Below are 14,232 nucleotides of genomic sequence, written 5' to 3'. Positions count from 1 at the left end.
TTGGTGCGATCCACAAAACCGCTTACCCCGAAGGAGCGGGCTCGTAGATTTGGGGAGTGGGGGGGGGGAGGCGAGGAGAGCGGCAGCTACTGTGTTTACTACGAAGCAAGAGCTTTGAAGATCGCGCGGCGACGGCCAGGGCCACCTCCACCCCACTTCGCCCTCTGCTCCGCTTGTTGACTTCGCTGCTGCAGCTCCGGATTGCCGGCCGGCCGGCCCCTTTTCTTTGTCCGTCCGGTTCACACAGACCGAAAGCGAAGTCCCTTCGGATCGAGCTGGCGTCGCTGGCGAGGGAGGGGGAGAGATGGAGATGGAGGAGGAGGAGGAGGAGGAGGAGGAGCGGAGGGGGCGCGCGGGAAGGAATCCTCTGGGCTTGGAGGATCCAGGGCGAAATGTGAGTCGGTTGCGGTTGGCGAGGGACTCTTCCAAGACGTCCCCCGCCCGCCCGCCCGCCTTTGCCTGTCGACCCATCCGCTGTGGGGGGAGCGAGGGGGCCCGGGCGGGGTGGAGCCACTGGAGGCCGCAGCTCGGGGAGGTTGCGCAAGAAGCCCCCGCTGAGCTTCAAGATATAAAAGCGCCGTCGGGGCGCCTCGGCCGCGGCAGCAGCGAGCGGCGAGCAGCCAGGCGCGATCGCGGCTCCGTCGAGGAGGATTATGGAGTTCCTGAGCGACAAGTTCGGCCTCAAGAGCCCCGCGGCGGCGGCGGGCAAAGGCGGCGAGTTCTACCTGGCCTCCGGGCCCCCGCTGGAGCACGTCATGGAAGGGCTGGACGGCGGCGGCGGCGAGGCCTTCTTCGGCAAAGGCGGCGGCGGCAAATGCGTGGCTCAGGCCGCCTACAACCCCCACGCCCGGCTGGACAGGGCGTCCCCGGCCCGGGACGGCTCCGGTGAGTGGAAAGGGTGGGCGCAGCTGCGGTTGCCCTGGACGCTGCCTGGGATGAGGGTGCTGGTGCTGGTGCTGGTCCTGCGAGGGCGGGCGGGCTTGTCGGAGTGTGAACAAACCTTGGCCTTCCATCCAAGTCAATGGACTCGGCCTGGATCCGAGCCCCCAAGCCAGCCGGGCCATAGTTCCAGGGTCTTGCGCTCTGCACGTGGGGGTATCGGCGGCGTTGAGAGCCATCTCTGGCAACGCCCCCTCCTTGCCGAATAACTCCAGCGACCCCCCACCCCATGCGAGACACCCTTTGGGCCCAATCCACCCGGACCTTTTCCCGCCCGTCGATTGTGCCCAAGGGGCTTCGGATTTCAGTCGGATGTGGACACCAGCCGGGCTTAAGAATGCTGGTGGAGCAGATCACCCGAATCTTAAGCCAAACGAATTGGAGGTGGGACACGGGAGAGGGGAAACAAACAAACAAACAACCAGATCAATGGGGCTGTTGAGATCAATGGGGCTGTTCCCTTGAAGAAAGGAACGGGTGGAAGGGGTGGGGTGCGGGTCTGAAGCCTGGAGTCCTGAACAAGAGAATTAAATGTACAAAGGAATTAAAATCTGAGTGTGCTAAAGTGATGCTCCTCTTCTGAGACATGGTCTGCTGCCAATGGATGCCCGCGCTTACAACTGGTTGGAGAGGTAGTGGCAGAAGCCAGGATCAAACACCCCCATTCCTCCTCCCCCTCCATGTCCATCAGCCGGTTCCTTTGGAAGGGAGCGAAGAGTCATTTGTCTTTCTGACTGCGCAACTCAAAGCCTCATGCCCGGAGGCTAAACCCGTGGATTTGGAAATTTTGTCCCGTAGGACACAATTGAATCTTTTGAGCCCCAGCTCCTCATTGTTCCCCTGCGGAGGAAACGGCAAAAGCCTTTTCTTTTCCTTAGTAAGGGGTGTGGGGGGAGCTGATCCCCGGAAGGATTTACAGGCAGAGCCCGAAAAGCTAAACTAGGTCGGCGGAGCTTCTTCTAGGGCGGAGACAGGCAGACAACAGAAAGCAGAGTGAGGCCAGGGAAGCTTGCCTAAGACGTGCATAGTTCCAGGGTACCTTCCAACAGATCAATCTTCTTCATCTATACGCTCTCTCCCACCCCCCACTCTGTATTTGTATCCAGTCAGCGTTTCCCCCTATTATTCTCCCCCACCACCTCCATTTTTCAACATCTTTCCAACGGAAGAGATCTGGCGATCTCGAAAGCCTGCACATTATTCCCCCTCACTCCCCCCCCCCCCAAGCCAGCGCGTAATCTTTGAGTTGGCCCAATAAATGTATTACGCTAATACGGATTTTGGATTCCCCCCTTTATGGCCAACACGGCTGCCTTTGGTTATAGTCCCTGTTACAGCCACGTAGCATCGCTATCTTCTTTTAAATCAGTTGACCGGATAATCCTCATAGATATATCAATAGTACGTGGTAAGGGCAGGCTTTCAAATACACACACCACGGCTTGGAGCCAGACTGACTGTTCAATCCTATGCACAACTACTCGGACGTAAATCCCATTGGGTTCAGTGGGGCTTACTTCCAGGTAAATCAATGGGACTGAAGCCATGTAATGTAATGTTACATCAATGTAATGAAGCCATTACAAGTCCATGGGTTTCAATGGCACTAAATTGAACGAACTCAGTCTGGATCCGACCCAGTAGGCATATATATTCATTACAGAACAAAGTAAGTGTGTGTGTGTGAGAGAGAGAGAGAGAAAGAAAGAGAGTAAATAAGAAGGAAACAAGGAGATTGGCAATTACTTAATTAACAGAACGAAGTAAGAAAAAATATAGAGTTGTCAGCCATTGTAAAAGTCAAATATTGCAGCGAGCCGTGTTTATTGTCCCTTAGTAGGAGAAAAATAATAATCCAAATGTTAGAATAGGGCAATACCTTTCATTCGGAGTAACTAAAATGCAAAGTACTGACCAACTGACCCCGCGGAGTGTGTGTTAATAATAGAAATTATTCTATATAATATTTTATATCTCAATAGTTTTACTGAGGAAGCCGAAACGTTAACAATCCGCCAACAAACAAACTTATTTTTCCTTTGTGGGCCGGTTATTAAGATATAATTCACTTTCCGTCATCGTCTGGTTCGGGGTATTTGAATGCAGGGGCCGCTCAGTTGATTTTCGGAATCTTTGTTTCTGTGTCTTCCGACCTCTTAACAGTCATTGCAAAGACTTTATTTGATTCTCTCGATTCTCAAGTCCAACTAAACCGATGTACTTGACTTCACTCTAAACTGAAGTCCTGTTGCTTGTTTGCAGCTCGATTCTTCCGTCCATCTTTCTCCGTTGCCACTTTCTGTACTTGAGACAGCTGGCTGTTAAAAAAGAAAAGGGGGGGGGAAGAAGACATCAGGGCAGTCGAATTTCGTCTCCCCAAACCAACAGCCACCCTTTTGCTTAATTATACCATCCGGAAGTGCAAGTTAATAAGTTTGCCAGTAAATCCTTCTTCAACCCGGCAGTAAGCGGGGTGATTCTAGAAAACGTGAAATCCTAAGCTAAATGTGACTCGATAATGTCTTCAAAGCACCCAAGATTTCAAAGCCTTCTTGGCTAAACCCCCATTCCCTCGCATCGTCATCAAAATGTGCAGTTTTACAAATAAGCAAGTCATTTTATATCGCCTTAAAGTTATGTTTCCATTAACAGTAACGAAGGACGCCCCTAGTGCAGGGAAATCTCCTGCGGGTTTACTCGGAGGTAAATCCCAGTTCCTTCAGTGGTCTTTTACTCCCCGGTAAGCATGCATGGGATTGCAGCGTTTTCTTTGCTATTGGCGGGTCTGGACCCTGGCAATTATACTTCCGGCCTCTAGATGCTGCATTATTCATACTTCCGGCCTCTCATCCGTTTGTCTTCGAGAAGGGTTCTGCTTCGTTGCGCCTTCCCGAGCCTAAAAGCAATCCGGCCATTGGGTTTCAGCACAACGTACCTCCAACTAATACAGGTTGAAATTGGGCTTGTTCCTTAGGAAAGGGACTGTAATTGCATGTGCTACGTCATGAGAGTAAAATCTATAATTTCAGAAAAAGTATATTTAAATAAAAATAAAATCAGCCTTTTCTTTCCCTTTCAAACTTGCACTTTTTTTTAAAAAAACCTAAGAAACAGCAGGGCGTTACCTTCTCCTCTGTACCTAAACCAGTAGTTCGGCTCTGTTGTTCTTTCAAGCCGACAAACCAATGAAATGTTTATTACAACGTCGTTTAGTTTAACGAGGTTGGAGATCTTTCCGATTATACAGCAAATGCTAAAGGGCGCCGATTAAAAAAGAAAAGAGAAAAAAAGAAGTAACCTAAAGAGTCTAGTTAAAAGAACCCCCGGCTGGAATCTTCTAACACTTACGCCTTTTAAAGCTGAATTTCTTTTCTTGCTTGCAAAGTTTTCCGTGCCATACCTCTCTCAGCAGATATTTGAGTCTTTTCAATATTTAACTTTAAACTCCACGCTTGCCTACTGTTTACATTGACAGAAAATCTTAAAAAATTGTCAGCAATACTTTAATATTGATAACATATTCGAAAGTAAAAGTAAAAAGTTTTTTTTAAAACGTTTTGGAATATAAAAGTAAAAATGGATATAAATGTCCACTCTCTAATAGGCTACACATATATTCTGCCAGAAGAGGTTTATAGGTACTATTATTTTAAATTCTTGGAATGCTTCTTAGAATTTTTTTTAAATAATAATGTTTCAAAACTGATAATCCATACGTTATAGCGGGTAGCATTCAACACAGTTTTATGCAGCAGCCCAGCTTACTTCTCGGTTAGTATGTTTAGGATTGCAACCTTAGGTTTCAATACTATGCACACTTAGTTGGGCGTAAGTCCCTCTTCACTGAATAGGACTTACCTTTTAGTAGACCTGTGTAGGACTGCACTGTTAATCAGTTATTGCATCACTGTTTTGATATCTAAATGTAGTATTACTTATTATGATTTAGAATAATCAAATTACTTTTTAAAGAACCCCCTCCCAAGTTTAATATATAGCAATACTATAAATTAAACAAGTTTGTAATACTTTGCTAGCATTCGTGTATATTTGGTTCTTGATTCAGTTCAGGACAATGCTTAGAGGACCATCGACAAAACTTAATAAGACTAACTCCCCACTGAACGTAACCAAAAAGAATATCTGTTGGCTGTGCTTAAATCATTGCCCATGAGCTTGCTTGAATTATGTTTTTTTAATGAACTGCTGAGAATACTTAAGCAATAGAAGAACTCCCATCCCAATTTATGACCCAAAGCCTTAAACGTGTTTACTCAGAAGTCGGTTCCCAGTGCAGTCAACAGGTTTTGCTTCCCCGTGAATGTGATCCCTGTGCAGATTTCAAAGGCACTTGCCTCTGAGTAAGTGCATTGCTCTGGATTGCAGCCTGGGTCTGGTTAAAATTACATCAAATGAACAGAGCAGTGTAATGAAATTACCGGTGGTGGCAGAGAGCGTTAAAACAGCCTCGAAAGGGCAGCTTGGGTGCCATCCTTTGTAAAGTTTTATTACCCTGGATGGCTGGAATCTCTCCCGACCCCCCCACCTGTCAAAAAAGAAAGAAAAAAAAGGAGGGGGGGAAGCCGTGAAGAACTTTTACATCTTCTAACGTCCTGCATCCCTTATCACAGAAATGGGACCTATTTAGAAAAAGCCAAGAATTTGTTTAGAAGGTGTGTGTGTGTGTGTGAGAGAGAGAGAGATAGAGAGAGATAGAGAGAGATTAATTTTTATCTTGAACAGTGGATGTTTTCTCAAACATAAATGCTTCTTCATAGGACTGGTGCAAAATATAGGAAATAATCTGTTGACTGAGTTATGATTTTGAAGAAAACCCTGCAGTTTGAAATAATAAGAGCCCTAATTGGAAACAAAGCCACTTCACAAAACCATGTACATTTTTTAAAAACCGTGGGATATTTCGGTTTCCTTTCATGCTATGATTCTTGGTTCAAGTGTGCGCTGTCCTTTCATGTATCTTTCTTGTACACTTCCCCCTAATAATTTTAATTGCTCGACTGGCTGCAAAGCAGAATGGAATAATTTGGGTATGATCCATTCAAAGTAAAGCATTTTTGCAATGAAATCCTAGGCAAGTCTACTCAGAAGTAAGTCCCATTGAGTGTATATAGGATTGCAGCCCCAAAGCCGCATTGATTTTAATGGCATACGCTCAGTTTGAGATGATATAAATTTACTCAGAGGTAAGTATAGAGTTTACTCCCTGGTAGGTGTATGTAGGATTGCAGCTGAAGTGCTTAATGCTATATTAACTTATTTACGACTAAGCTCCATTGGACTCAGTGCGGCTACTTCTGACATACTATGCACTGTAAGGCTGCAATCCTATGTCTACTTACCTGAGAGTAAACCCCACTGAACACAGTAGGATTTGCTCTTTGAGTAAGCCTGCATAGGATTGTATTGTAAGTTTGCAATGCTCAACAGACTTCCCAGGAAGTAAAAGTCATTGAACACAATGAGACTTACTTGCAAGTAGACATGTACAGTGCAATCCTGTGCAATTGCAGTTCTTTTTTTAATCAGGTGCTCTATATTATCTATTCTCCAGCTTACTGCAAAAGAAATAGCAGTGATCTGAAGCACATTCACTTCCAAGTAAATGCAGTGGTAGGTAGGATATATTCAGATAACTTTTCTTAGGCTGTAGAAAATAGTGTGTCCCATAGATCTTAACACCCTGATAGGTGTGCAGAAATAGCAGCTGAAGTGCCCATGGTGGCAATGCTATACAACAGGATGGGAAGTTTGGTACTATGACTATCTACCTTGCTGGCTGGGGCTTATGAATATGGTAGTCTGAAACATCTGGAGGGCCACAGGTCTCCCCCTGTTATTCACACTTATCTGGGAGAAAATCTCATTGAATTCAACAGGACATACTTCTGAGTAGACAGATACATGATCCCATTGTGAAAGTCACTTGTCCTTATCAGTAACTGGTGATCCAAAGATAAATAAAAAAAAATGCTTCCAAACTCAAATTGAAACCAACCCAAATGAAGCTTCTCTCCTTCTGCTACACAGTGAACTACGGGATTACGAAAGTCGAAGGTCAGCCGCTTCACACAGAGCTGGGCAGACCGCTGGACAGCTGCAGCAACCTCCGGATGTCTCCAGTGAAAGGGATGCAGGAGAAAGGAGAGCTGGATGAACTGGGAGATAAATGTGACAGCAACGTCTCCAGCAGTAAGAAGAGGAGGCACCGGACCACTTTTACCAGTTTACAGCTGGAAGAACTGGAGAAAGTGTTCCAGAAGACCCATTACCCTGATGTGTATGTCAGGGAGCAGCTGGCTCTGAGGACAGAACTCACGGAGGCCAGAGTTCAGGTAGGGGTGCTTTGATCTATCCAAACCAAAAGCTCTGCATCATCCTAGAGAGGTTAAAATAGCCTCCTCAAACCTGGCCTCCTCCAGATATGTTGGGCTGCAATTCCTATGCCAGGAAAGATGGGAGTAGCAGATCAACACATTTGGAAGGCATGGACTGGGCAAGATGGGGCTAACAGCTCATTACACAAAGTGGTGCTGCAAACGCATGGATGGGTTATCTCTTGGGCGGAGGCACATGTTACATTCATGGCCAATGCTTGTCCAGCTCATGGCAGGCAGGACGGTTTTGGTGGCCTTGCTCCTTGGCCAGCAGCAAGGCAGGGAAGCAATTGGAATACAGAGCAGGTATTTAGACCATTTCCACTCCTTCTTACAGCTGTGATTACAGCACTCCTTCCAATTGTCGTGGAAGGTATTTATTATCCCGGTACTGAGGCATGAGGGTGGTGCCACAGCAGCTTGCCTATGGACATCTAGTGAGTATGCTGGTTTTGAACAGAGAACTGTTGGGGTGACCAGAACTTGAAGTAGGCATAGCTCTATATTTCACAGCTGCAGGGCTTTCTGTGCGATGCTAATAAATGTGCCTCTCCTGAGCTATTTGCATTTTAGATGTGAATGTTGTTCATGATGACAGAGATTGCAAAAGACCCCCCTTTAAAGGAACACATAGTCCAGCTGCTATGTAATACATTAAAATTCTGGACTCTGGATTACAAAACCTGATGTAAATATCACATATGAGGAGGAAACTGCTTTAGCCTTATGATTAAAAACTGGCAAGCAAGGAGCATCCACAATACATCGAAAGGAATGTTTGCATTCTGGAGGTCTCCAAGAACATTCCAGTATATGAACTGCTGTTCTGTTGCAGTGTGGCATTAGCGGTGTTTTACTGAATATGAGTTAAGTGTATCAGTATCAATGAGGAATTGTTGTTGTTGTTGCTGTTGTTTTTAAACAGATGGAATCATGTTTCTCTGATCAGAAAGTAAAATGTTGGAGTTCCATATGTAGGCTCTGGTGCATTGATCTGTCTGCTGCTTTGGTTAGTTACTGCTCCTGAATGGTTAATGAACAATGCTCCTGCTAATTGTTGGGTTCATTATTCCTGCACTTCTTAGAATGCAAGTAATGACAACGCATTAAGGCTGTTTCAGACATTATTCTATTATGATGATGATGATGATGATGATGATGTCATATACTTATGATGTTTTCAAGTGGACACTGAAAAATGAAAATTATGAGCTTTAAGTGGGGCCAAGCTTGTGTTTGCAAGCACATGTATTGTATATAGCCACTCGTACAGCCTGGCAGTCTATGAGTGGCCTATTAAACATACATTCAGTGGCAAAACCCACTCTGCTATCATGTAATGTTTGAAAAGGCAATACATTATTGAAGACTATGGTCTTTGCTATGCTTTCTAGGAAGCAAGTCCCACTGAAATGAGTGGGGGCTGTTTCATATGAAGCTTGAATGCACCATATGCCTTGGTGGCATTGCTGAAATGAGATACAGTAACTACAGAAATCAGAGTACAGTTTGGTGCTACTGCATCAAGTTGGGAGTGCCCACAAAACTGTTTAAATTCAATGTTTTCCATAATACATATGTGCAATATGCTCTTGTAACACTGGTGAAAGAATGGAAACTAGCTGGAGACCAACCTTTGAATGGAAACATGAGAACTAGTAAACATAGGAGCTAGGGCTTATACTCCAACCCTAAGTGTATTTCCTTACAAATCAAGATCTGTTGATTCCACGGAAACTTAGACTAAAAAGAAGTATGCATACTTTGGTTTCAGGCCTCCAGCTAGTGTATCAGGATGAGCAGGTGGCAAGGAGAAATCGGAGCTGCCAACATATGTCATGTAAAATGCTTGACACTGTTGTAAACAAAATAAATAAATAAATGCATCCCTGAATTCCTTCCCCCATGCCTATCAACACAAAATGAATAAGAAAAACAAGACATTTAAATGGTTGTTCTAATTTAACCAATGGGAATTTTTAGGAATAGGAAATAACTATCTTTCTAATTAGGCACTATCCACACCATATTGCTATGGACATATAAAACATGGAAATCTTTGGGGTTGGATCCAGATTTAGGCACATGCAACTGGGCTGGTGGAAATGGGCTTCGCTGACCCCCCCCCATGAGAGCATCTCTCTAGCCCCCTGAAAATGCTACACTGGGGGTCAATGGACCCTGTTGAAGGGATTGAGCTGTAGTGTGTGTGTTAGAAGGGATCTCCCAAAATATGGGGGGACGCATCTGTGAATGGAACCCTTCTGTCCAGGGCAGGGAGGTCCTGGATCCAAACTATAGGGTTTGCCTCTAGAAAACTGTCGTGATGATTGCGTGGGTGTAAAAGATTTGTCTAAAACATTAAGGGCGGAAATCTGGATTATGTCTTATTTTTGTTGCATATGCATGAGCAGAGGTCTCCTTTTTTTGGTGGGGAAAATGCTGCCCTTCTCTGCTTCCCCTTAGCTTTAGGCTGTCTGGATCAGTGCCTAGCACCTAACTATATTGGCCAGGATCCAAAGAGCTGCTTAGGCTCAGGAAAGGGATTTGTTTGCTACCCAGTGGAATGTTTGACTTTTCCATCAAACAGCTGACCTTCGAGGCTGCATCACAAATGGCTTTTGAAACTTCTTCCAGTTTCAAAAGCAGTTTGCCATGTGGCAGAAGGAGTTGGGTGGCCAGGAGAGTAAACTCTGAGCAGAACAAGTCTGGGTTTGCATGCCTAAATCCACTTTTCCCCCTGGGAATAAGCCCCATTGCGTTCAATGGGACTTACTCCTGATTAGACATGTATAGGATTGTGCTGTAAAGCTTTCTCGGGTTCATGGAACACAGTTCTTTAGGTCCTGGCAATTGAGTGGCAGCAAATCCCATTGAACTGAACCAGATAAAATTGTGAAGCCCTTTGTACACAGAGAAATGTTATCAGTAATGATGGCAATGATGATTTTCAAATCTATTAACCATAAAACAGAATGAATGTCCTTTCATCAGCACAAGATAGGTTGCATGGTACCATAAAAGAATGGTTTGAATCCAGTCTTATACTTAAGTGGACACATTGAAATCAGTAGGACTTAACTTAGTCATAATTAACTCAAGTGCCATTGATTTCAATGGGTTTAAGTCTGAATCCAACCCAAGAGCTACATGCATTTCAAATGTTCTGTCCCTATGGTATTCTCTACCACTATGAAATTGTGTTTTATTTTATTTTGAAATAAAGTTGAAAAAAATACAGGCAACAAAAAAGAAGAATATCAATAACAATACACCATCACTATAGAAATAAAGAAAGTCACTGTTTATTATTCTAATTATATCAAGGATATACTGGTGAAACAACTACAAAAATACCCTTGGGAGAAGTATCTTTCTGAATATCTTTCTGAACAGAATAACTTTATAAAGGTGTGGTTTACTACTGACACAGAAGACAATTTCCCCCACTTGAAATAGGCTTTCCTAAGTAATAAATGGAAATAGATGATCAAACACCAAGAATTAAACTAAGGTGGCAATTTATGGCTTTTCCAGAGCACATCTTATCAAAAATTGAATTTTGACATAGATCTTGTTCCACTGATCTGCACATAACAGACAAGTACAAAGTATGGCTATTCTGAGAGAGCTAAAATTGCATTCCCTCAATTCCATCCCTGCCTGATCCAGAATGTTGAGCAACTCTTTAGAATCTCGAAAGCATCCATCTTCTCTTTTAAAAAGGGATAGTCTTGGCAGATGTTTTTTTTAAAAGTGTGCATCTGACATAAAGTTAACTGTCTGGATTTCTTGTTTTCAAATGGTGGTTTTGCATTTGCACCTTGAAGCAAACATTACTGACTCTATTCCCATCACCTTGGACTGTTTGAGTAGAAGACTGAGACTAGGTATAACTGAGATGGAGGCTGTTTTAAGTTTGATCTTCTGGATGGTGTTCAGTTTGGGCTTCCTCGCACCGCTCAAGCCACACTATGCATCAGGGTGAGTAAGGGTGGCAGAATCAGACCTACCTACTTTGTGTGAGGTACGATAAAGAGAGAGGAAAACTTGCAGTTTGTATATGTTATATGCTCTCCTTGGAACAAAATTGCCCGTTTCAATTCTCCCCCCACCCCCGAGAATGTTTATTTTATGCTTTGTGTACACAGAGATTTCCGTGCTTATTGAACTAAATGACCTGTATTTTTGCATTTCTGATCAGCCTACTGAGAAAAGGCCAGTGCAAGGAAAAGGGGATCATTCTTCCGCTGCGTGGCAAGAGTATTCCATCACAATATTAAGCAATTTTCAAAGGCCTTACATCATTAGAGACCAGCATCTGGCTAGGCTGGGCTAACAAGCAGCAGATTGCTGCCTCGGTTTTGTATAGGCAAATGGTTACTTTATCTTTGCCAAGAGTCGGTTTTGAGTAAATCGATGTAAACAGAAACATTTTTTGAGGGGGGGGGGGGAGTGTCAGCGTTAAAAAATGTGGGTTTCTTCCCCGTCAGTTCCTTTAAATTCAAGCAAATTGTTTTATTTAGTTTAGCCAAATGATTGGCTGGATACATTCTGCACGTCTCCCTTCCCTAGCATTTCATCAAGATCCAATTTAAGTTTCATCCTGCATCCATGCCGAGAGAGTCGGCCTGAACCTAATTTATCGAAGTTGTTCTCTTTCCTGCCGCATGTCAGTGCAGTAATTGGCACCCAGCTTAAGGAGATTGTCAAGGACTTTTTCAATGAAAGGGCCTCATTACTAAATTCCCATAACATGTTCTCTGTGCCTCCTGTGGAGACAGCAGGAGGGGGGGGGGGGAAACGGTTTCTTGTAGCCTTCGGCACAATAGATAATACAAATTTACCAACAAGGGGTGCAATCCTGCAATTGGTTATGTGCTGGGCAGTCTCCTTGAGTTCAGTGGGATCTAGGCAGGAGTAGCAAAGGGGAGGATGCAGCCAAGGTCCTTTCAAAATATGCTATGAGTCAGTCTGTTGTGCTTTGATTGTTTCAGGGTTTTTTTCTTCAAAACTTCCAAATTAAATTTGCAATCGGTCTATGGAAATTAAAGTCTATCCCTGCTGTTCCAGGCAAGATTGGCGTATGTGTGTGTGTGTTGAATCCTAAAGGGCTGAAAGCAATAGCCTCTACAAATGATTAACACTCACCTCAGTTTCAGAAATATTTTAATTTAAGTTCCCTTCTCTGATATTAGATCTGAACAGCTTTAAAGGCTTTAGCTATTTCCTCATTTGCTAGCCTTTAACCGCAGCACTGGGAGAGCAGCATTATTTCTGTGGTGGGTTTAATGCGGTGTAGGTTGATTTTTAATGTTGTGGCCTGATGAGAACAAATCTCTTGCTATTTGGTTATACATTTAAAAAATGCAGAGGGAAAGAAAGGGAGTGAATGGTAAGGAGAGGGTTTGTTGAGCAACAAAAGCAGTAGCAGTAAAGTAAAACTTGCATGAACAACCTTAAAATGATTTACACAAAGTATGCAGCTACCACTATGAATAAGGTGCCAGCCCTAAATATGCTGTAATGATTTGTTATGGATGCAGGAGCTTTAATGTGTGCTCCCCTGATAACAAGGGCCATCCCTTGCACTTCAGTGTACAGTCTAGCCAGCTATATGCGTTCTTTGGTATATGTGGAGCTGCGTTTCCACCGAAGTGTAAAAGGGCAGAGCACAAGCACAGGAGCAACATATGATTACTGTAATGCGGTCTGCATAGGGCTGTCATTGAAGGCAGTTTGGAATCCTCATTGGATTCAAACATCCAATGCCAGGTTGTTTACTGGTGCATGCATATTAGACCATATGAATGGGATCTGCAACAAAAGGTTGTAGTATATCTTCCTCCGGCCAATCATTCCACTTCCTCCCCTTGCACTCTCCTTTTCCAACTGCCACTACTCCTTTCTGTGACTACTGAGCATGCTCAATCCTCATTGGGCTGTTCTATGGGATATTTTTTTTTACTCCTTTATTTTAAATAAATGTGGGGTGTTGTTGTTGTTTGTACTTGTCCCCCAAGTGTGCTATGAAACCCCCTCTTGCTTCTCGGTGGCCCTGTTTTGGTTGCCATCTTAGTGGTACTAACCAGCTGAGTTTATTAGAAAGATTGATATCCTCTGTACTGTATCATCTTTATTGGTTACCAATATGCTTCCATGCCCAATTCAAAATGCAGGTTTTGACCTTCAAAGCGCTGTGTAGATGAGGATACTCTAAAACAGCCTTCCTCAACCTGGGGCGCTCCAGATGTGTTGGACTGCACCTCCCAGAATGCCCCAGCTGGCTGGGGCATTCTGGGAGTTGTAGTCCAACACATCTGGAGCGCCCTAGGTTGAGGAAGGCTGCTCTAAAACCTGGGGCCTGGGGACAACATCCAGCCCTCCTGGGGTCCCAGTCTGGCCTTCTGAACTTCCCCAGACAGCCACACCTCTTCCCCCAATGCCTGCTAGTTTCCAGGCATTTCTGGAGTTTCTTCCCCATTCTGAATGCTTCCCCTAAGGTTTAGTTAACAGCACTAAGAGCCTTAACTTACAGCATGCTAGTATTTTTTTATTTATTTTTTGCCTCCATCACTTTTACCTTTGGCCCCACCCCCTTTGCCTTTAATCCCACCTACCTCTGAGGGCCTCTTTCAGCCCTCAGTCTGAAAGAGGTTCTTCACCCCTGCCTACCTCATACCATATGAATCTGCCTGAATGCTGAGGTGAAGGCCCTGCTCTGTGCTTTTCAGTTATGGCTCCATCTCATTGGTGGACAATGAAAACATGTTTATTCCAGGATGCTTTTGAGGATGCCTTTTAATTGATTGGACTATATTTTAGATAATAATTAAGGTAGATACAGCATAATAACCATTTGCTATTGCTGTGATGATGTTTAAGACTGTCATTCCTA

The 14,232-nt window shown here is 44.2% G+C and overlaps 1 protein-coding gene across 1 annotated transcript in view; it reads left to right on the top strand.

Moving 5' to 3' along the window:
* The first annotated feature begins 653 nt into the window (after window positions 1-653).
* Window positions 654-14,232, top strand: part of ALX1 (ALX homeobox 1) — a 33,487-nt gene continuing 19,908 nt past the window's right edge. The window contains exons 1-2 of the mRNA XM_063134704.1: window positions 654-885; window positions 6,988-7,292. Of these exons, the coding sequence (XP_062990774.1) occupies window positions 654-885; window positions 6,988-7,292 (537 nt within the window). The remainder of the gene's footprint in view (window positions 886-6,987; window positions 7,293-14,232) is intronic.

Source organism: Elgaria multicarinata, chromosome 9 (assembly GCF_023053635.1).
Source record: "Elgaria multicarinata webbii isolate HBS135686 ecotype San Diego chromosome 9, rElgMul1.1.pri, whole genome shotgun sequence".
Taxonomy (NCBI): Eukaryota; Metazoa; Chordata; class Lepidosauria; order Squamata; family Anguidae; genus Elgaria; species Elgaria multicarinata.
The sequence above is the reverse complement of the archived record's forward strand: the minus strand, read 5'-3'. Positions and strand labels throughout refer to the sequence as shown.